We start from the raw sequence: 24,549 nt of genomic DNA, 5'->3' as shown, positions 1-24,549 counted from the left end.
TATATGTATATCCCACATCATTAAGGATATATTTAACTATCAGAAAAATGCATTTTCCCATCTCAGGCATTAGTTTTCTTTTATTATTGATCATATTTTCAAGATGTAGTGACTGTAATTCTTCAACCCCGTTATGGACACTTTGGAGGCTCTCTGAACATTATCATAAAATGTATTTCTAAAGACATCAATATGTTTACATTAATTAGATGTCCCCATACTAATTCAATAATTTTACATAGAAAAGTTACATAAAATCACAAATTTTTACTTTCTTAAATCCTGAAATGTAACTAATGAGTGAAAGCAATCTTGTCATTTTTAATCAAAAATTTAGTTTAACTAAGAATTGTAATAAAAATCAATGATCATATGATAGCGCTCAATATCTTAGACAGAGATCCCCAAACATTAAATTATTTTTTTCAACATTTTAAGAAAATTATATATGAAAATGTAGGTGTGACGGGGTTGAGACTAGCATAACAGGGTTGAAGAGACAAATACAGCGTTACATATAAACAGTTGTTTACTCCTAAATTCAATGTACAGGACTGCCATTAACATTATATCTCACTTTGTAACCATAGCAAGGACACCAGATACAAACTGCAGTAGAGTTAAGTTTTATTAATCTCAAGTAAAAACAACCACAACAGCACATTAACAACTAACAAACATTGTAAAGTGAATTGCTCAAATGTAGCATAATGTGTGTGTGTGCGTGCGTGCGTGTGTGTGCGTGCGTGCGTGTGCGTGCGTGTGTGTGCGTGCGTGCGTGCGTGCGTGTGTGTCTAGGCATAAGTGCTGATGAGGTGCTAAAAGTCACCTCACCCTTGCTCCGATAACATACAATTAAACTTGTTGAACTGGTTGAAGTAATAACAATAATAATCAGTTAACGATTTCAGTGTGTCTGTCTGTATCTGTGTCTGTGTCAGAGTGTTTTTGCATGTGTGTGCTTGCTTCGGTGTGTGTGTCTGTATATATGCATGAATGTGCCGGTTGTTTCATGAATTCATCTTGTGAGTCGGTTCCACACCTGTTTCAAGACTTCCACATGGCGCCTTGTCACAGCCCGTGGGGGTGGAATGAGTTCAAGGACATCATCAAACGGGTACCAGAGGATATCATCCTGATGCGGCCAGAACAATCGGTTTGACCCAACACGATGCATGCATTTGACCTGGACTTGTGTTGTTTGTATGTTTAGAATGATGCCTGGATACAAATCATCGTCATATCTGAGAATACACCATTTACCAACCAGCTCCGGACTCTCCCACTGGATTTCTTTTTCTGGATTCCTCCCACTGCCTGTCTGTGATACAGCTGTTTCTATCTTCTGGCCAACAGTGAAACACTGGGTGTTGCAGCTCTTGCAGTTAAACTGCTTCTGTGTTGTGCACATGCAGCTTGCATCACGAACCATCAGTTTTCCTGGAGCTGCAGTAACGACCTGGTGAATTCTCATGGTTCCAGGAACAGCTGGTATCTGCTTCGGCATTTTCTCCATAGCTTCCTCAACATCTTCACTTTTCACAAAGAACAGTTTCACACTTGTGTTTGTTTCAGAAAAGGCCCTGAATAACTCTTCTGCATCTGGGATGTCATGCCCCTTTGCTACCATCATGTCAGCTGCTCTTTTTAAGGCTCCCCCGACACCATCTGGTGCTCCTTTTCCATGACTGGCCTCGAAAAATTCCAAGAACCAGCCTTGAATCCTCTTCTGTCCAGTTCTGTAGTGAAAAGGTAGAAGTTTCCTCGTTGTTTGTATCGCGTACAGGCTTAAAAAGTGCAGCAAAGACACTTGTGGATGTTGGCCTTGAAGGTAATCTAGCCCAGGATTTAGGTGCTGCCATATTGCTGGAGGGCCTTTATGTCTACTGGGGGAGATGGTGCAAAATGACACATGCGGTGGCTGTGTCCCAATATATATATATATATATATCCAAGTTAACGCTGAATGTACAAACATCACTAATGTCACATGACTTTGCCAACATGTGGCCAACAGTCATGTTTTAATGTTCTTCGTTATTAAACATTTGCACATAAATAAGTGACATCGTATTCAGTACTTACTTTTGACAGTTCACTCTTCAGCTGCTCCCTTCTGCCGCAAAATTGCGGCAAAATTATCCACACCCACCGCTGCGCTATGAATTGTGTGATATATGGGACCACGAAGTGTGCACCGGACCACGCTTGATATTTGGGGAAATCGACGGTGCATTTGAAGCACACTTCGAATTGGGACAGCCGTCGTCGCATGGCGGTGACGTAATCGCACTTAAAATGCGTACTTCAAGCGTGCAGTCTCTGAATTGGGACACAGCCTGAGAATCCACCAACATACAACACACCAGTATGAAGGGCAGCCTGCTGATGTGAAGCCCCAAAGTGGACCGCCTGTACTTGAGAACTGTATTTACAGCTGTAGTTTTCTGAGAAGTCAACATGTAAAAGTCTCCTCCCCTGACATGTTGTTCTTCAGCTCACGGCAGAAGGCATACTGCTGCTTGAAGTGATGCATTTGAAATTTCTTTACAAAGCTGTGGAAGAGCTCAATGAGGTCCTCTTGTGTGCCCTCCACAGATTTCTTGACTGTCACCTTGACAGTGTCCTTCATCTCTCACGCTCACTCTGCAGGTTTCTCTCCCTTCTTTCAGGATCAGCTTTAAGGCGTTCCCGATACTTCCTTTGCCTTTCTGCTGCTGTTGTTGGTGCCATCTTACTCGCATCCTTAACATGGAACATAAATCACATTCAGCATGCATGCAGTATAAGAATGGTGATTGAATATAATAATAATTGATTTAAATAATTGGATAACTTAACAACCAAAGTATTAAACTCTCAACCCCATAACAATCTCACAACCGCGTTACAATCAAAAACATAACAGGGTTGAGATTTTTGCACAAACGGGCCGCTGTTCAATATAGTGAATACCAGACAGAGAACACATGGCATGCATGAAATTCAAAATCACCATATATTCAGGAACTAACAAAAAACTTTTCATAAGTAATAGTTTTCTTTTTTTCATGTTACGGTGTTGAGTCATTGAGGTTGATGACCACAATATCACAAGATAAATGACTAAAATAAAGGAAAAGAATGGAGCAACTTGCCTGTCTCTGGTCCTGTTGTCCAAAAGACTTCAGTGATGTCACTTCCTGATGTATACGAATTCTGGATCACACCATTGTATTTATGGGGGTGGGATCATTCATGTGACGGGGTTGAAGGGTTAGTCAGGTACAGGAATAATTGTGATTTTATTGAATAATTAACAATTAAATTTGAAAAAAAGAAATATTAACAGCAAAAGAGCACAAACAGATGTTTAGGTTGATACCAAAATTTATTGACTTTTTAAATAGTTTTATTTGGTATTTTCAAAGTAAACTTTCATCAAGGCCATGAGGGACATGACAAAATAGGTGGTGTCAAATGAAAAAACTGTATTATTTCCCATAAAAAGATCAAAATTAGTTCAGTTTTTTACACTGTATTAAATGGTACATTTCAATATATATGTAAAGCTGTTTAAACAGAAAGTTTGGTGACCCAATAGATGAAATACACCATAAGAGGTGAGAGGGACTCAAATTGTGCCATTTTCATGGAATGACTCGACTACACGACAACCTATGACTCAATGACCCACACATGAATCAACTTTATTTAGTTATTTATTTAATTTTGTACTTTTTTGATATTATTAGGATGATTTAAGTTTAACGAGTAAGTTCTGAGTTCATTCTTGCCACGTCTCTGAGTTTGCTTACAGCTGCAAGGCTCTTAAATACAGTAACAAAGTATTTGTATTTCTTTACCACTAACCTCTGGAAATTATATTACAATACTGTTCAAGAGTTTTGCGCTGTGTTGTAAATTAGTCTCCATGAAAAATGTGCCAATAAGGGCATCATTTGCAGAAAACGTCCATTTGAAATCAAAACTGAGTGTCACGATACGGACTGTGTTGTGACAGCTGAAACGCACAAGCGAAACGTCGTTCGGAGGATTCCTACGGACCGTGAACGCAGCACTGGACTCAGCCCTCCCATCCACCCTCTGTATCGATGTAGTTGTTTCAAAGATGGCGGACTTCCTGCCGTCCCGCTCCGTTTTATCTGCATTTTTCCCCAACTGCCTCCTTACAAGGGGCGAGGCAGAGCAGCTGCGGAAATCCAAAGAGATAGATAAGTGTATTCATCGAGACAAGACTTATGTTAAAAGGCTTGTAAAGATCTTATTGCTCGGGGCGGGAGAAAGCGGCAAGTCCACTTTCCTCAAGCAAATGCGTATTATTCATGGGCAGGACTTCGATCAGAAGGCCAAAGAAGAATTCAGGGCTACGATTTTTAGTAATGTTATTAAAGGTAAGCCGACATTATACCGACTGCTTTTCACATATTGAAACAGGTTTGTTCCGACGTGTGTAGAGATGGGGCTGTAGGAGCAGCCAGTGGGAAGTTGCTAGCTTCTGTTCAGCCGATTTTCTGTGTTCGACCAAGCTAGTCTGGTTAGCTTGTTGAGTAGCCAAGAAACGCCTCTGCTGCTTGTGTGTGCATGGTGGATCTGAACGCAGCACTTGATCGTCTGTGATTAGTAAAAGCTTCGCCGATATTTACGTATGATTTCTGCTCTCTTGTTCAGTCAAAAACATGCAGACTGGTTCGTCTTTATGGACAAAGTTGAGGAAAAGGGAACCAGTTTATTTGGAGTGCACTGGGTGTGTTGTTTATTGCTTTTAAGCCTCTAAGTGTTACATAATCGCTCTGTAGCGATGTCTTTTTGCGAACCAGGCCAGTTTTTCATTGCTTTGCGATAAAAGAGCAGACGCGAGCATGCTGTATTATGGGAAGTGTTGCCTTGTGTGGTTTGTCATGAAAGTTTTTGTAGGAAGTGCAGGGCCACCCATGCGAGAGCTGCCGTTTTGTTCCAGCTTAACTGGTTTTCATGCTTTCTGGGGATGTTCGCCAACATTTCAACTGGTCTAAACAGATATTTCTAGTCGCAGAATAATCATATTTATGACATTTTATAGGTGAAAATGGACGTTTTGTTTTTGTTGTTGAATTTGAATATAAATATTAAGTCATTTTTTTGTAATCAAATATTGAAGTAAACCGATGTCCAGATTCTAATTGTTGGCCAAAATAATCAGCAGTTTACAGATGCAAAGTTATTCATTGGGACTTTCTATAGATAATTGATGAATAAATTAAAACATATTAGATAAGACTAATCTATAAAGGACCATTCATGTCTCTTTAAACATTGTTGAATAACTGAAATCTCACAACCTGCAACCTAACAGGAAAGGAAAAACCAGCTGTTTGTGGAGAAGCACAGCAAACCGTGACCGACAGTTACACAGCAAACAATCGTCAAAGGCATCTGGTAGAGTGAGGCACGTCTGTGGCGCTATGCTCATCACAGCACCATACTTAAATCATCTAGGTTACTGTTAGCTGAGCTGACATAATTCTGCCCCGTACACGAGGAGGTTTTCTAGTTTTATTCAGTGACGTCTTTAAACTTGTCAAACTTGAGACACAGTTGCAGGCACTGGAGCTCCGAGTGCTCCGAACCTGTGGTTTCACACGTGTTTCACGTTGATACAGATCATACGTTGATTTCAGGGTTTTTCCAGAAAAAAACAGCATCAACTAACTAACTAGGCCTACGTTAAAGAATGATACCGTCCTACTTCCTTAACGTTTCGTCAACATTGAAGGATTCTTATGACCTGCAGCACATTTCCTCTTTCTACCGTCACTCTAACAATTGCTGACAGATGGCATATAAATCTTTTCAGGGTGGGACTCTCACCATGAAGTTTGGGAGTGATTCCTTTAGATTTCTTAGAGCAACTTTCTTATAACAGAGATGAGCAATTTCATCCTGGATGGCGAAATACCGAAATTTGTCAATCCCACCATGATTTCACGAAAACTCGCTTTGCAATTTAACGTCACCGCTGTCTTTACACTGAACGAAGATAACTGATCTGACCAAATCCCTCAGAGGAGTTGCTAAAAATACAAGATCTGAAAATATCACCAAAATTATACATTGAGTTAAAAATGGCTGACTTCATGTTGTTGGTTCTTTTTGTTGAGACTTTTTACGCCCTGTTGTCTTACAGGCTGCCAAATGTCAGACTCATAGATGAAACGTAGTGCAGCGGCTGCTTTTTGAAATTTTGTAGGTGGTGCTTGGAGACAGTGTGCAATAGGGCTGCCACGATTAGTCGACTACTCACGATTACGTCGACTATCAAAATCATCACGACTGATTTAATAGTCGACGCGTCGTTTGAAGCTTTGTAAGATCACAAAAGACGCAGGAATAAGTAGCAGGATTTAAGAGTGTAATAACGGACTGAAACAGAAGATGGCAGCACTGCATGTACAAGGATGCCAGCTGCTGTTAAACCCCGAAGAAGAAGAAGCTGTGTCCCAGAATTCATAGCGCCCCAGCTCAGTTTCCAACAATGGCGGCAGCTAGTTAGTTTTAATATCCATCCATTCGCTTCGGCTTATCCTTTTCAGGGTTGCTTCAGGCCGTTTAACGGCACCAGGATGGACCTGAGTGATGCCCCGATCGTGTCATTTGTAGCACATACCCAGTGCATAGAAGAATACATATCCACCATGATTGTTCATCCAGTTTAGTTTTCTACCATTGTTACCACATGAAGTGTTGGCCCTAGTCATCATATCCTGCCTAGAAATGTTCCTGCCCTTGTGCTAATGCAGAGTCACAGTCAGATATATGAAACGTGCGTACTTGCTGATCTTGTTGTTACCAGCTTACGTATTGTGAACCCCGGGCTCGTGCATGCTGCCTGCAGTCTGTTGAGCTGAAGTGTAGAAAGTAGTGACGATGTTAAATACATGAATCAATCATGTCTGAGGAGGAAGTCAGAAAGGCCAAAGGGACAGTGACTGTGGCTCGCTGTCACACAGAGTCTGGATGTTAAAGTTCAAAAAGTAAATGAGATCAGAAAAAGAGAAAGCAACAAAAAGCCTGATCTGTCAGCCTGAGATCAGAAACTCAGGGAAGTGAAAAACTCATTATTGACATGAGGTAGTGACGCCTGTTACTACAAAACTGCCAGAATACAGAGTAAGACAAAAATATTGCTGCATGTCAAAGCTGATCTGCAAACACACAGTTCATCGTGGAAGGGTTTCTGATTGGTGGCAGTTTGTAAACACCCGTCTGACACACACGTGCAGCTCTGTGTTTCTATGCCAGGCGAGCAGTCTCAATCAGTCTCTTTCATACGCTCATTGGGCTGAAGGTGCTGAATTTGAATCAACCAATCAGCAGCAGCCTGTGTGTGATCCCTGGGCAGGAAATCCCTGCTGAGATACAAACACAGTGTGGGTCCCACTGAGAAACCTGTGACAGCGTGAGCACGACGACACGTGTGTGAGTCTGCAGCACTGAAACAATGGCCCCGGAGCAGCTGGCGTTGTTGTGGATGCAGACTGTGTCCTCGTTGAAATCGTGTGGTTCACTGTGTTTGTGTAAAGGTCGTTTCTTTTTCTTTTTTTCTTTCTTTCTTTTTTTTTGTGTCCCGTTTGGATCTTTAGCATCAGAATTGTTGTCTTAAGGCCAAGAAAGATGCCAAGCAGATTTATTTTACCAAGTGGATCATCAGGACCTTGCCATATTGGTCCATTTGTTTGACCTTTATTATAATTATGAATTTATTTTATTTTCAGTTGCTACAAACGGGACAGACGTGACTGGGGGATAGGACAGGGAGAAAGAATGAAAGGAAGAGAGGGAGAGAAAGAAAACCAAAGGGGAGAAGAGACGGTGAGAAGGGGGGGAAGAAAGAAAAAAAAAACACAAACAAAAAAAACACCTGGGTCACCTGTATGGAGAAAAAAACAGAAGAGAAAGCAAACAACAAAGAGCAACATAATAAAAACAGCACCATCACAATAAACTAGCTAGCAGTAGATATCAGTAGATACTAAATAATAAACGATATTGTGCAGCACGCAAGATAGACAGCGCAAAGTGTGCTTTGAGGCAGCAGCCAAGAAAGCTGTAGTCCACGTCTGTGAATACCCGTGTGTGCACCTGTGAACATGGACGCTTGTTTTTAAAAGGTTCCTTCATGTAATGATCTGCTAGAGGGTGTGGGGGGGGGGCACAGCCCCGTCCTCCAGGGCATGAAGCAGGTATGGAGGAGATCCAGGCCCCAGACATCCAGAGGCCCCCAGAACACAAGAGACCAAGGAAGACCAACAGAGGGGCAGCCGCGCCACTGTCCCAGAAAGAGCTGAGGAGAGTCCCAGATGAGGGGTCACTCAGCAGCCGCGGAGCAGAAGCCAGGGGGGGTTGCAGTGACGCGCCCGTGAGCTCCGCTGGCAGCCAGCTGTGCCTGAGTGACCGAGCCCCAGGCCGAGAGGCCGGGGGCACCCCACCTCCGAAGTGGCCCGAGCGAGCCCCAGGCTCCAGGCCCCGATAAGCAGCCACCAAGGAGTGAGCCGGTGTGTACCTGGACGCCCATCCCCGGACACAAAGAACCACCAACGCACCGATGTCTGAGGGAGTCCGCCACTGGCAGGGGAAGTGGTGGTGGGTGGAGATAGGCCTCCAAACCTTGGAGGGCCTGAGGTGTCCCCAGAGAGGTGGCGCCTGACACCCAACCTGACATATAGACACAGACATACAGGCACACACAGACACAAACATCCATTCCCACCCTCATGCTCTCATATGCACTTACTCCACACTCAACCAACGTGGAGACAGACATAAAAAGACGCTGTACACACGATCACACTCCCCAAGCGTACTCTACGAACCGGGTCTAGGTACCCTTGCCCCTGGAGGGGGAACTGCACCCAGACCCAGGTGGTGTTACCCTTTTCCCTGCGGTGGGGGGAGGCAGACCGCCCCGACTCCGCAGCAGCAGGGAGGCCCCACACTCCAGACCGCAGTCGGACGGCCAACTCCTCCTCCTAGCCCCCCTGCTCCAGCAGGTCGCAGAGAACGGGGGTGGGAGAAGACTCCAAACCTCCCTCCACCCGCTCATTGTAGTGTTGATGCATGTGTGTTCTAAGGTGCATTTAAAACCCAGGAGGGCATGGAGCTACCTGCCAGAGAGCAGCAGGTAAGCACATAGCCCCTCCTGCTAGCCCTCAATGTCTACGTGTATTTAAAATTGAGAGGTGGGCAACGACGCCAGGGGTGGGGTGTACACCCTGATGGTACTTTGGACTCCGTGTATCGTGCCCACCCCCAAGATCCTATATGTATGTGTAATGAGAGTGTGAGTAATGTGAATGTCTAAGTTGTGGGATAAAATTGAGGCAGAGGCAGCCAGAAGGGGACGGGGGGGGGGTAGCCTCCTCTGCACCCTGGTGACATACCCCTACTCCAAGGCCCTGTATGTGTGGGTGGTTGTGGTGGAGCGGGAAGAGGGAGGCAGCTGGAGATGGGGAGGGAAGGAAGGGAGGGGCAAGTGACCCCTCCCTGGGGCCAGCTCCCCCGCTGACCCCAGTAGGCACTCCCATACTCCGCGACCCGCCAGGGAAAGGGGGCCCAGGCCCATCCAGACCGGGGCCCAGTGCAGCAGCGCCCCCCGGCCCCACAGAGCCCAGGACAGTCCACCCAACCCCACCACAGAGAAAACTGCACCCACCCCACCATCCACTCATCTTCCAGACTACATAAGACAATAAACACCCAGGCTGAGATCTTCCTCCACCTCTCCTGTATCTCCCCCTCCTGTAGAGAGCTCCTGGGGAGAGGAAAGGTCGTTTCTTAGTGAGGACAGCCACAGCTGCATGTATTACACATGTATGTTTGGCTGTGAAAGAGAGAGAGGTGTTTTTGTCAGCTTATCGTCCACCCTCAGATTTTAGAGCAGGTGATGTCATCACGCAAAATTCTTCATTAAACTTAAACTGTTTGAAAACATTAAACATAATATATTAAGAGAACACCTTAATAGATCGAGGAGCGGTTTTAAGTTCTCCTCTTGCTCCAAGTCTTTGGAGGCTTTGAAGAGGAGTTTCTCTCCTCGTTTGAAGAGAAACCATCAAACGTTACAAAAATGAAAGTAAGAGCACAGTCCTGATATGCAGAAGTAGTTAAGCACACAAAACGTACGGAAGAATAAAACAGAACAATGATAAAGACGTGGAGCTCAGCAATGCAGAAGCTTAAACAGTGTAACTTCCTCTAATCTTATTCATCTCTCTCCTATGTTGTTTTCCCAAATACAGAAATGTGCTTCATTGTCAGGGCAGCTTCTGAAACCACGGTTACCAAAGTATCACAGTTCATTAGTAATAATCAGCCTGGCTCAGCGATGGTCAGAGCGCTGGTAGCTGCACCAATCAAGTTTATCATCATTGTCTGATTCCAAATAGACGGCGTCGGCCTCGCTGTACTTTCATGTTGCACACTGGCAGCACAGACATGTGTGGGCAGCACAGACATGTGTGGGCAGCACAGACATGTGTGGGCAGCACAGACATGTGTGGGCCTGCACAGGGAGTGGTGTTCCTGACTCATCCTCATCAAATGAGGAAACACAGGAGGATAGTTAGGACTGCTGCTGTGTTGTTGTTGTTGTGTAACTTTGTAAATGCAGACACGCGTGTTAGTAGCGTCTCAATTCCCCCTCTGCTGTTTTGGTCTTGTTTTTCAAACAAAGGTCAGAGTCGATCTTATGTCAGTAATCTGGGGTTATTACACAGAGCTGCTGGTTTGCTTTCCTCCCCAGCACCTGTGTCATGGTTGCTTCCAGATGCTTTTCTCATACAGTCACTGGCAGCTGTGAGCTCCATGACTTTTGTGTAGCTTTGCAGATGTTGCTCGTTGTAATCTCACAGACCATGAGATGTTCTAAAGAGACAGTCACATCCTGTCTCCATGACTCCCTGTGTTCCTGTGTCATGAAGTATACAAATACATTTACATGTTTTCATACATGTATGTCTTTGTGGTATTTTTCACTATTTGCACTGTTTAGTGATCTTATAAGTCAAATTGTAAAAGTGATATGCAGATGAGTCAGTTATGAAGCTGTAACTTGGAGCCCACATCTGGCCCAGCACACAGATCGCTCATGTGTTTTTGTCACTGTCTGCAGGCATTCGAGTGTTAGTGGATGCTAGAGAGAAGCTGCACATCCCATGGGGTAACACGTCCAACCAGCGGCATGGAAACACTATGATGGCATTTGACACTCGGTCGGCGATGGCTCACGGTCACGGCATGGTGGAGCCCAAAGTTTTTCAGCACTACCTGCCGTCAATCAAGGCCCTGTGGGCGGACCAGGGCATCCAGAATGCCTACGATCGGCGCAGGGAGTTCCAGCTGGTGAGTGAATCTGCTCAAGTCCAGTCGGCTGTCAGGTGACACCTAAAAAACCTTAACTGGTATTCTCACCAAACGCTCAGCTGAAATCGTTATTTAACCCTGTCATGCAGGAATTGTGACAACCTCAGTCTGGATTTTATTCTTTAGTATTTTTATCCATCTTCAGTCATGAAAAGATGAATAACAATCCTGATTGAGGTCGTCATAATGCATGACAGGGTTAAATGACAATAACTACAATGATACAGGTCATACATCTGTAGTAACATTAAAGGACCAGTGGGTGGCAGAGTGTGGGGCGACACATCAGAGTGTAGTGGTTTATGTGCAGGTACACCATCAACACTGACACAAACACAACAGCCTTTGAATAGCTGTCCACTGTAGTGACCAGTATGGTGAAAGGGTGACAGCAGGGGCCAAACAAGATAAACATTTATTGAACACTCAAACAATGTTTTTTAAACATAAATGTGAAGAAAAACCGACAGGAATATTATTCCAGTTTAAATAAACTTAAAAAAAGAAACTTTAACTTTAAATATCCTGTCAAAATGATGCAAGTTAGAAATATGAACATGCTGCCAAACCCCCAGAAAAAGTAAATGAGAGCAAACACAAGGTTGGAGCCGCATGTAGACGAGCTGGGCGCTGCTGCAGGAGTGGAGCTAATAAACTGTGCGGGCCATTCAGTGTCTTTCCCTGAGTGCATCGTTACACTGCAGCTGCATCTGAATCTGCACAGGTGCAGCTCAGCAAAGTGCGCTGACTTGGTTCAACGTTACAGGGAAAGTGAGGCAGGCTGCACTGGTGCATTAGTGACAGCTTCACTTGAAACGCCTTCACTGCATCACACATGTCCATGAACTGACAGGTTTCCTTGCTGAGCTCAAAAACTCTGTTGAACTTTTATCCCAACTCAGCCAGCGGAGCTCTGCATGAAGGAATGTGGGCAAACTCTGAATCTATTTCCCACATAAAAGACTGAAACTGACGGTGATTTAAACTTTTAGCTCAGGTAAAATGTACGGTCTGCATCACGGTGACCATTACATGCTCCATTTTTAGGACTTTACCACACAGCCTTTCCTGGTGTGTGATGCAGTGATGTGCTGTTAACTCACCGGTACATTTCTCCTGCATCTTTACTCGCATCCTGCTGACTACTTTTTTCACCGCACAGCACCGGCGCTCCATCTGTTGTAAGTCCAAAAAGTTTGTCCCAGGGCATTTTCATGTCGTTACACTTTGACATACGTTTTAAAAAATGTCTTTTCCTGTCGTTGTCCCGTGCATCGATTTAATGTCCAATATTTCCTCTCCACGGATGAAGATGGTCAGCTGTGCAATGTCCATCATGTCTGTCCTTTCATCCACAGCCGACTATGCAATAAAGTTTTTGCTTCTTTCACACAACTGTGTTCTTAAATCAGTGACCATCTCACAAACCGATCAGCAATCGTATTTCTGCTCAGGCTCACATTTGCCAAACTCTGTGTTTTGTCTGGACACAAGACGTCGCACAGCTTCATCCTGCAGCTCTTCAGAGCGGTACCGGGCTGATTTGGCTCCTCTGCTACAATAAAACTTGCTTTCACAACAGCTTCACTTTGTGGTTTTGCTCTGGTGACAAACGTCTGCTGAAACGTCAGATTCTTCTTCAGCTCTTCTACTTCCTGTAGTTTCTGCGTTTCGGTTTTTCGGCTTATCCTGACGTTTTGTCTCGTAGTGCCGTCTTAAATTAAATTCCTTCATTACAGCCACATTAGCTCCACTAATAAGACGCACGGGTTTACCAGCATGTCTGTAAACATATATTCAGTCTCCCACCGGCGCTGAAAGGCTCTGCTTTCAGAATCGTTTCTCGCCACCATTGTGAGCGGCGAGCTTCACAATAACAGAAGTTTGGCTTGATTGACGCGGGAATGTTCCCAGGTAGCCTAGCGTTCAGCAAGGAGGCTGCAGCGCTGCATTATGGGATCTGTTGTCTGTGTGTTATTAGCGTCTCATATCGCCGGGCCATGCATAACAGTAATAAAAAATCTATATAAAATGATCTGGCGGGCCGGAAGTGGCCTTGACTTTGACACATGTGGGTTAGAGGATGTTTGCATTCACTGAATCAAACAACCCACTAGGGCTGCCACGATTGGTCGACTAGTCACGATTACGTCGACTATCAAAATCGTCGACGACTGATTTAATAGTCGACGCGTCGTTTGAAGCTTTGTAAGATCCCAAAAGACGCAGGAATAAGTAGTAGGATTTAAGAGTGTAATAACGGACTGAAACAGAAGATGGCAGCACTGCATGTACAAGGATGCCAGCTGCCGTTAAACCCCGAAGAAGAAGAAGCTGTGTCCCAGAATTCATAGCGCGGCCCAGCTCAGTTTCCAACAATGGCGGCAGCTAGTTAGTTTTAATATTACTCTTATTATTCTTTCTGGGTCACAAAATAAACGTTTAACATATTTTCAGGGAGAATGTAGCTGTGTAAACCTCAAATATCTGCTCAGTTTATCAAGACACCACATATTTTCAAAAGCGCTCCGACGTTTTCGGAGACGGCTGTTACCCACTAGCTCGATAGTTAGCCGGGGGCTAGGTCACTAGCGCGGTGAGAACACCGGACTCCCGGCAAATCGTCTTCAAACCCACCGCCGTCTTTCACTACTCAGGTTAAACATGATATATGAGTCACTTAGATAACTTAAAAATGTTGTTGTTTGGCTTTTTTTTTAGTATTTTATTTGTTCCTGAGTAAATGTTTGGCTGAGATTAAAGTTAAAGTTCTTACACAGCTGAATAAACATCAAGCAGACAGCTGATTATCAGAAGTGTGAGATGCTCCAGAATTTACTCCGGTGTCCTGTTATATTTTAGAAAGCAAGGAGTTTATTAAACTTCACCGAAACAATCTGCAAATTTCAATAAAATGTAATAAACTATCATCTTGTCTTTATTTTTAGTTAGCACCTTAAACACTTAAAGCTGTAAGCTAATGATAGTTATATAAGAGCAGATGCTGCTGGTGCAATAAGCTGTACTTTTACGTCCAATGGATGATGATCTGATTAGTCGACTAATCGCAAAATTAATCCGTGACTAGTCAACTATCAAAATAACCGTTTGTGGCGGCCCTACAACCCACCAAACCCACGATACAGTTGGAAGAAACAGGTAGTTCCAGTTTTTCAGGTTTCCACATGCCACGGTCTCTGCAGTGAGGCTGACTGTTGCATATCTACCCTGGATGACACAAACACAGCTGAACCCTTATTCATGGGAGTTTCACTAGTAATCAAAAGCCGCCATCTTCTTCTGATGCCACCCACAACCTCAGATGAAACCACTGCCTGCTGTCTGAGCATGCTCTATGGTTCATCTTTGCTTTTAGATAAAGACGGGGAGAATAGATGAAGGAGACCTGAGTGTGCCCCCGCCCAGGGTCAGAGGGGATGGGCTTCAGTGTAGAGCAGGGCGATATGGCCAAAAATATTTATCACGATATATATTTGAAAATTTGTGATAACGATATAACTGACGATATAATTGATGCGAGACAAAATACAACTCCACAACATTACTAGCACAAAAAAAAACCCATCCATTTATTGTCACTTAAACAAGAAGCTGGTTTTTATGTACATTAAAGCTTTATAAAAATGTAACAGTGCAAATGCAAATTCCTTGCTGAAAGTTTAACCAAAAGGCATTTCCAGTGGAAATGGGCTGACATATCCTGAGCATAACCATGTATAATATCCACTGAAGTTAAAAAGAGGAGCTTTGCAACATTAAACTGCAGTGTGCCAAATAAAAAAGTCAAATATGTATTTTTCGGACCATAAGGTGCACGGGATTATAAGGCACATTAAGCGAAACAAAGCAGTCAGATAAATCAAACTTTATTCAACTCATTCTTCTTGCTTCCTCCACTTCTGTCCCATCGATTCATTAATGCTGTATTCTATCACAGCGGCTCTATTCCCATGTTGTTGCAGTATATTAATGACTAACCTCGTATTGTGGATGGATTATCTCAGTTGTTCTCCTGACTGAAGTTTGGTCCGTTTACAGCATCCTGCCATGCGATTGCATTTGTCTCTAACCATGAAGAACCTTCACGTTAACTTTTATAAGTGGAAAAGTGTTAGTGTTCGTCCTCCAGCTTCACTGTTTATGTTATGCTAACATAGCTGTGTCGCTAGCGATCACGTAGCACATCATTATATACCAGCTAGCCCAACTTCAGTAACCCTACAAACGTCACTGCTGTTTAGTTTCCTGTCTTCATTTATGTTGGAAGTGACAGCAGAGCTGTACGTTTGAATGTTTTCAGAAATCTCTCAGTCAGAACATGCTATATCATGGAAACTAGCGAGCTAACCTCCTGCTAACTTCTAACTTAAATGTAATAAATTCTGTTTTCATGGATGCCTGGAATTTAAACTTCATAGTTATACCTGGTAAAGCAGCAATGCTGATTGTTTTATTAAAGATGAAAGAATTTAGACAGTTTTTAACTCTCAGTGATGTTCGTTTGACTTTGGGACCTAAAGACGGAGTTTCGGACCCAGATTACTCCCAGATTTATGAGCACCTTAGTGCGACAAATACGGCAATAACGACGGCCCGCCTGCATGTTCTGCAAAAAAACTGTGCTTTGGTGTGTATCTGACGGACAAACACCAAACCAGTTCCACATCACTGAAGTTGCACCATTTTTACAAACCAATTCTGGTTCATCCGTTTCACTCAACGATCCGCGTTCCCCCTTCTCATTCTCCGTCGCCGCCATGGTTTTTCCACCATGTGCGTATGAAAACAAAGCCACTGCGCATGTGTGTTTTACCCATATTCTATCGTGATATTTTATTTTCTTATTGTTGCCCAAAATTATACCGGTATTACTGTGAACGGTATAATATGGCCCAGCCCTACTCCAGTGCTTAGTAATATGGATCCATGGCTTGAGACAGTAATGAGAGAGGAAACCTACAAAGATGCAGTCTGAGTGCTGCGTACCTGCAGGATACAACAGGGCTTCGTAGACACCAACAAAGCTGTGATGGTTTGGGTTTAGCATCACTGGCTGAACTGGGTCATACAGGTACTGTTTTATTATTTGGCTCTGACTCCCAGGCAGTCCCATTACATGGACAGTTTCTACTGTTCAGCTGCTCGAGCTAATCCATGAGCTTGGCTCTAAAAACCTTGTAGGATTGTGTTGTGGATGCATCAGTCTAAAAGCAGCTAAATGTATTTTTCTAAAAGAAAAAGGATGGGTGGTATCCCATTAAGTAAATGACATTAATGCGAACACCTCCCATGCAGAGGAGGGTCTCATGTGTCACATCTGACATGGATCTCCACTCTTTCTCTTTCAGGGGGAGTCGGTCAAGTATTTCCTGGACAATTTGGAAAAACTCGGACAGTCGGTAAGTCCCAAACACACACTAACAGAATAAAAGTGTAGTAACACAACTTTGTGTGTTATTTTACACATTTAGGGACAAAGTCTCAGACATGTGGACGATTTTAGCCAAAAACTGAAAACTGCTAAGAGCTTAACTCAGCAGTTTCAAACTATCCAGCTGTGACGAGGAGACGAATGAGTTTGTTTTTCAGCTGTTTCACTGGACCGTGAGTTACTCTTTGACATGTTTAGCTCAGTTCACGAGGCCTGGCACTGAAACTGAACTGGGCTTCCCAGAAACTAGATCATCCATCCCTCCACCCATCCCTCCCTTCATCCACCCATCCATCCAGCCATCTAGCCATCCATCCACCCATCCCTCCATCCCTCATCCATCCACCCATCCATCTAGCCATCCACCCATCTAGCCACCCATCCATCCATCCCTCCACGCACCCATGCATCCACTAATCCATCGACCCTGCCACCAATCCATCATTACAGTCTATTCGTGATTTAATAAGGGAGTGGATTGTTTTTTGGATTTTGTTTCCCACACGTGGCGAGGTCGGTTTGATAGTTTTTCCCTGTAAAAAATGAAATCATTATTTAAAAACTGCGTTTTGTGTCATCTGTGTCCAAGAGCCGAACATGCACACATAAATCATAAGAGTTTTTCATGCACTGTAATTCTGCATCGAATATGCTGATATCAGTAAACCTGTAAATGAAATGCAGAACACCAGATTATACTTCCAAAGTTTTGATGTGCCATAATTGGATTTTCAAATGTGGAAAAACAAACACTGACAACATCTAAGCACATCAGAAGGCAGTGGGATTTTCCCGCACTATGACAACACATGTCTGGTCTCATCTGGGAGGTTATTGGTGATATTTTCTTTGCGTTAGCTTTCAGAGATTAACTGTGAATCCCAGAACGTTGTGTTTTCCAGGTCTGGTTCGGTGTGTGGCATTAGTTAGTGTGTTTATTTAGCCACTTTCTTTGGATATTCCTGCAATTCAGAGCCGTGTAAAGATCAAAAGTACTTTTTTAATCTTTTAGATAAAGAGCATAAATAAAAGTAAAAGTTCTTTAAGGACCACAGAGCAGCCTTTTGTGTCTGACAGCGAAACGTCAGACGACTTTGAAGGGAGACGCTGAGTGCTGAGGGTGTGGACAGTGGTGCGAGTACTTTGAGGAGCTCCTCAGTCCTATTGGCATGTCACAGGGCAACAACAGTCTGGGGATGGGGGTGATTTGTCCATCAGTAGGGATTGAGTTCACTATAATCAAACCACACTGCTGGGCAGGCTCTGCACGGCTCTGCACGCTGTGGGTTGTCCTGGTTGATGCGCCTCCACAGCAATGCATGGAATTTAAAGCCAGTGCCTTAGGACTGTAGGATTGGCACATTGGGAGGTCATCTTTTCTTTTGGTAGCTGATCTCTGAGTTTCTTTTAAAAACAGTTGTTTGTTTTGTTTGTTGTGTTTTTTAAGTAACTCTTAAGTAGATCAGTGCAACTTTACCAGTGTAAAGTGTTTTGGTGTAAATCTTGACAAAAGCATATCACACTGCAACACTTATCTGCTTGCAGGACTACCTTCCCAGCCAGCAGGACATCCTTCTGGCCAGAAAACCCACCAAGGGCATCCACGAGTATGATTTTGAGATTAAGAATGTGCCTTTCAAAATGGTGGACGTGGGTGGGCAGCGCTCTGAGAGACGGCGCTGGTTTGAATGTTTTGAGTCGGTCACATCCATCCTCTTCCTTGTGTCCTCCTCTGAGTACGACCAGGTGAGTTATGTGGAAGCAGAGTGTTGCTCAGTATGCTAACCTGGCTAAAGATTCAGCTAACAGCAGTTAGTTGGGTCTTTGTCTTCTTACTGAGTTCAGATTGATTGGAAAGCCTGTCTCGAACCCTCTGATGTTCTGTCTACTGGTGTTTTTCATGGAAACCTTCACTAAGTATCCTGCTTTGTTTACTTTGGTTAATGTCATTTAGGGATGTTTTTGTCCAGTGGTGAAGCAGCTTTGAGTCTAACAGTGGTGTGCAGTGATGCTGATTACATAACGAGTATGTATAACAATAAATGGAGGCGTTTGGGAGAGGGGGGTTGCAAAGCAGCTTGCAGGGCAGCAGCAGCTCCATGCAGGGTGATGCAGTTAGATAGCGTGCCCCAGTAGGATATGCATGAAGGAACCGACTGAGCCAACAGCTGGACAAACGTAGAGACTGATCCATCTGTAGATCTCAGCTAACCTGCAGCGCTCTGGCTGGACTCCACAGTCGGCCTTAACCTCAGTCTGTGCTCAGATTTGGTGGGTGTGCTTACCATCATTAAAATGTTTGAGAACAGGACATCATATTTTAGACTTCAACTTTCCAAAACCACATCAAAGTTGATTTTCCTAGAAGTTTTAGAGGCTTAGTGATCGATGCCCATGATACCACCATCCAGCATGGCTCCGTCACAGTGCACGCTGCTGCGATGGTGAAAGCTACTAGAAATCCTGCTATTTTACTTCTGCTGGTTGAGTCGAGCTGCTTTTCATACCACATGTCTGCGTTCTAACACATCCAGGTGCTCATGGAAGACCGGCAGACTAACCGACTGAGCGAGTCACTAAACATCTTTGAGACCATAGTCAACAACCGGGTCTTCAGCAATGTCTCCATCATCCTCTTCCTCAACAAGACGGACCTGCTGGGGGAGAAGGTGAAGCAAGTGTCCATCAAAGACTACTTCCCCGAGTTCTCTGGTGACCCCATGAGTTTGGCGGATGTCCAGTGCTTCCTGGTGGAATGCTTTCGCAAAAAGCGTCGCGAGCAGCAACAGAAGCCTCCGCAGCAACTGAAGCCTCTGTACCACCACTTCACCACAGCCATCAACACTGAAAACATCCGGCTGGTGTTCCGTGATGTCAAGGACACCATCCTGCACGACAACCTCAAGCAGCTGATGCTGCAGTGAGGGAGCGCGGCAGGGAAGGGCGGAGGCAAAGGGAACATGGCTTGCAGTGTCTCTTTCAGCAGCCATAGGAGGAGCGGACAGCGCCACTGCTTTCACCCACCCAGGATTTGGCTCTGCCCCTCACTGTTGAACTTGACTGTGTATTAAAGCAACCACTACTATGGCCACTCCCCCCTGTGCTTCTTTGCTTAACAAGCGTGTTCACTGTAACTTATAACAGCCCACTGTGGCTGAGTTCTTCCTGCCCTTAGACCCATGTAACTGACCTGTAGTCCTCACTCTCTCAGGCCACGCCCACACTCCTGAGCATCCTTTATAGTGTCCCTGTATCCTGCTGGAGAGGAGGGGGTGATGCAGGCCGCTATCAGTGACTGTTACCGAGGTGTTGTTGTAAATGTGCTCTTCACTGTGCCTTGGTGTGGATTTATACTTTTCTAATCATTTTGTTTTCTATTGTATGAACATACTGTTTTAACCTATGCATTTTTCTATCTCATAGGGGTTTACACTTTGACATTTGGACTGTTACAGTTATTCAAAGATGTCGGGGTGCTGCAGACACAAACACGCCGCTTGTTGAAAGCCGGTCGGGGTTTGGGGTGACCCACAGTACTGGTGCTGTTTCTCAGGGCACCATTTCTAAACCACTACTGTGATTTGATACAGTGCAGAGCATGTGTACCTTACCCTTGCACCAGTCAAACGGGTTTCCCCTTTATTTGCCACAAAACCGGCCGGAGTTGTACTTCAGAAGTACTCTGGCCGTCGACCTCAGCCTTATTTTACTGCGAGTGATTTGACCCGTGTGCTTGCACATATGCTAACATGTGATTTGTGGATGCTGCCTCATTGACAGTGGTTAAAGATAACACTAAGGGACAAATGTAAAGCGGCTTTTCTCAGACGGATGGCAGATGTTGCAGCGCGGGTTGAGCCCCTGGGTTTTCTTCAGTGGTACAGAGAGAGGGATTTTTCTCCTCAATAGAATTATCGCCTTAAGTGTTGCGTATTGCACTGCAGGCGATGAGGTGGCCATCTTGCCTTTTGTCTTAATCAGCTCTTCATGTTGCAGGCCGCCCCTCACCACAGGGACATATTCCCACTGCAGTCTGTGCAGCTAGTTTCTGCTGGCTGCTCTCGTTTTGTATAAAGTTCACGTGTCCATTCTAACACATGTGTCCCTCACATCGACCTAAAGCTTGTTGCAACCGCTCTAACTTTCCACACAGTATAATGGTAAGTGTTATTTTGCTACGTGGTGTTTTTGGTTTGGGGTTTTTAAGCAGAAGCAGGCATCTATTAGACTGTCTTGTGTTGTTTAAGGGGCTTCCTGTGTCTTTACAACACGAATGCCACAATCCTGTACGTGTCCCTGCAAATAACAGGCTCCGCTGGTCCACGCTAACCAGTTGTAAAAGTAGTCTTGTTGTCTTTTTGGGGGTGAGCAGTTCCACACTGTAGACTTTTGAACAATGGGAACATTCTGTGTGCGTCAGCATGGGTATTTTTTTTGTACTTTCTAATTGTGATAATTGCTAATGTTGAATAAGTAAAGAATACTTAATGTTAATCACTGTTAATAAGTGTTGTGCACAGACTTGTAACTGAGCTGCAAAGCTTCAAAGGGACACAAGGCAACTGAGAAACTGGCTGAAAAGGTTTGTCTGATGTGACCACAGAACTGTGCATTTACAAATACTATCATTAACTTCTTTGTCTTATCAGATCTGCACCTGCAGTGTTGACTCAACTCAAATAAAGTTTCCTCAAATACAACAGGTGACAAAAACCTGTGTGGGCTGCCAGAGCGATTTCACACTGTGCAGGGGGGGGGGGGCTTGGAAGAGACCACTCCCATCAGGATGATAGATAATCACTGTCAATGACTGAGTGACCCATCACTAAATGAGGCGGTCAGAGTTTGATTTGTGGGCGTGTCATGTTCAGCTCACTGATGCTGTGACAAAACAGAACCAACTGTGTGTGTGTGTGTGTGTGTGTGTGTGTGTGTGTGTGTGTGTGTGTGTGTGTGTGTGTGTGTGTGTGTGTGTGTCGTCTGAGCGTCTCATGTCACTGAAGCTTGTTGTTGAAGTGTTATCAGGACAGGCCTGCACCCTGACACCACCCTGATTGTGATTGTTGTCACACAGAAGCATGAGTGTGTTTGTGAGGTCACAGTCTGATGACACTTTTCGTTAGAAGTTGTGCTCCATCAGGATACGTGCCATGTGTACAAAGACACATTAAGCCAAGCAAACTGAGCTCTCTCCATCATTTATCGCTTTGTGCCTGTTTGCATCCATTCTTTACTTTACTGCCATCTTGCTCTCTGCAGCTTCTCTCCTCCTGCTACCCCCCCAAAAGCCCATCTCCATAGAGACTGTGTCAGCTCCCAAAACAGACAAAAAACAAACTAAAAACCAGCAACAAACAACTTGAACATAAACAATCACAAAGAAAGAACAATACAGTATCCACATCTGAACCAAAGAGTAACACAGTGAAATGTGGATTATTAAATATTAGGTCTCTCTGCTCCAAGTCTGTTAGTACATGACTTAATAACTGATCAACAAATCGACTTACTCTGCCTTACGTCTTGATGCATGCTCAATCATCCAGGTAAGGAAATCTCCAAAAGTTGATTCTGTTCATCTGGACGTTTTCAGTGGGAGAAACGTTTCGTCGTCATCCAGGTGACGTCTTCAGTCTCAGCTGACTGCAGGTTTCAACCTTATAAACAGGACATAATGACTGAAACCAGCCCAGTGAAGGAACAATGGGCTGGGAGGTGACAGAATGATGCACCAACAATGACCAACTGAGGCCACAAGATGGCAGCGTGAAGGCTGGATGCACACTGGCAGGCCAGGAGCTTTGGCTGCTTTACTTTAGACATAATTGAAACGTACCATTGTTAGATTTGCAGTGCTTGTCCTGATCACTGTCTTTATCAGAATCAGAATACTTTATTCATCCCGAGGGAAATTAGGGTTACAGCAGGCAGCACGCTAATGGCGCATGCACACTTACAAAGGAACCTTCTGACCAACTTTACACAAACATCACATTGGGCAGACATGTCAGAAAGGTAGGCTGATAGGAAAAAACAACGAAAATACATAACATGAGGTAAGAGGAGGAGAAAAAAAACTCCACTCAGACTGAGCTCCTAGTGGGAGAACAGTTTGATAACAGAAAAAACACCTCAGCACAAAAGCACATGACTATCAATACACCATAGAAACACAAGACAAGCAACAGGGGCGGGTAAAGGGTAAGAGAGAGCCGGTGTAGGCAGCGCATCCGGTCCTGCAGCATCTGCGCTGGTCCAGTTGACTGCCATCTTCCCCGGTAGGGCACAAGCATCGAAGGCGTTGGAAAGGGAGGGGGATGAGTGAGTGCTTATCAGTGTAAGTGTGTGTGTGTGTGTGTGTGTGTGTGTGCGTGTCCATAGTTTAGCTGAGACAGTGTCCTTCGCCCTATCAGGCTAAGTAAACAGTCCTCCAGCCAATCCAGGTGTCCTTGCATGGGATGGGAAGAATAGCCGTAACACAGTCGTTATCAGGGAGTGATTGTTCGGCTCCAGCCTTGGGCCTGCAGCTGGCGCCGTTATGGGGATCCGCAATGTTTATGTTGGTTTTGTTAATTTCATGCGAGCAGCCCAGGAGAATTTTCAGGCTGCTCTTTAACACTCCGACACTGGCCTCTCGATCTCCCGTTGGAGAGTCGCGAGCCTCCCCATGATGGTATCAAACTTCTGTTCCATGGTGTTGTCGTTCTTTTGATTCTGAGACCTCACAGCTGCAGTGATCCGTTCCGCGATGTTTTCCAACTGTCGCTCAAGGGTCTCATTTTGAGCAGGCCTCTCTCTGATGTTTCCCCTCATACGCTCAATGGTGTTGTTTTGAGCCTTCACAGCAGCTGCAAGCGTCTCCAAGGTGTTGATCATATTACGTTCGTTGTGAGAGGTTGCGCCTCGTTCCATTTCGATTCCAGCGGGCAGCCTTGGAGGGGGGGTTTGAACAGCCGGTTCCGCTCTCTTATTTCTCCGATAAACCAGGGCTAAGCCAACGCCGATCAGCATGAACCCTGTTATCACGGTTCCGAATAGATAGATATCTTCAGCGTCCTCGATCGACAGTCCCGCCAGGCACACGACCCTCCAGTTCTGCCACCCGTCTATCGTGTATCCGGCAGGGAAAGTCCCTCCAGGGCACTCAGGCTCTCCCGAGCCCAGACTTCTCGTTGAGAAAAGGGTGTCAATAGCATTCAGAGACCAGTTGATCAAATCCATAATTCTCTTTTAGGTTTTAGAGAACGACAGTGGGAGACTGTTCCAGGGAAAGTAATGCACACAAGACAAGGACATAGAGGCTAAGCAGGGAAGATAAGGGTGAGGAGGAGAGGAGAAAAGTGCGACCGCCTTCGCTGAGAGCTAAAGATCTAAAGACACAAAATATGTTTACAACCAAACAGGTAAGTTACAGTAAAAAATTAGTTTAATTTGGCCTAAACGACAGAGACACGAGACACAGTGCAGTGAAACTGTGGCTCAGTGTGTCACAGGTGGCAGCTCTAACCTGGAACTGGAAACACTTTCTAAGCACTGACCTGAGTTTGGGTCTGAGCTCCACCTGCTGCAGCCGCAACACAAGGAGCTGCTGTTGGTCGTACCAATCAGCATGGATGCTGACCTACACATTCAAAACTGATCAAACACAAGGATTAGAAGTGAAGATTCAGATTTATTTGTATAGCGCCAAATCACAC

The 24,549-nt window shown here is 44.6% G+C and overlaps 1 protein-coding gene and 1 pseudogene across 1 annotated transcript; one reads left to right on the top strand and one right to left on the bottom strand.

The window, feature by feature from the left end:
- Positions 1-984: 984 nt before the first annotated feature.
- On the bottom strand, positions 985-2,632 carry LOC146710496 (uncharacterized; annotated as a pseudogene).
- A 1,451-nt stretch (positions 2,633-4,083) lies between these two features.
- gna13b (guanine nucleotide binding protein (G protein), alpha 13b) lies at positions 4,084-21,554 on the top strand. The gene is made up of 5 exons (XM_085453062.1): positions 4,084-4,394; positions 11,150-11,379; positions 16,770-16,820; positions 18,398-18,598; positions 19,387-21,554. Exons 1-5 carry the CDS (start codon positions 4,112-4,114, stop codon positions 19,774-19,776), a joined length of 1,155 nt encoding a protein of 384 aa, XP_085309188.1. The 5' UTR covers positions 4,084-4,111; the 3' UTR covers positions 19,777-21,554.
- Positions 21,555-24,549: the final 2,995 nt, after the last annotated feature.

Source organism: Copadichromis virginalis, linkage group LG4 (genome assembly GCF_057382275.1).
Source record: "Copadichromis virginalis isolate Kocher_CV1m ecotype Utaka linkage group LG4, C_Virginalis_male_GT1.1, whole genome shotgun sequence".
NCBI classification, from domain to species: domain Eukaryota; kingdom Metazoa; phylum Chordata; class Actinopteri; order Cichliformes; family Cichlidae; genus Copadichromis; species Copadichromis virginalis.
This window is presented reverse-complemented; position numbering and strand designations above follow the sequence as displayed.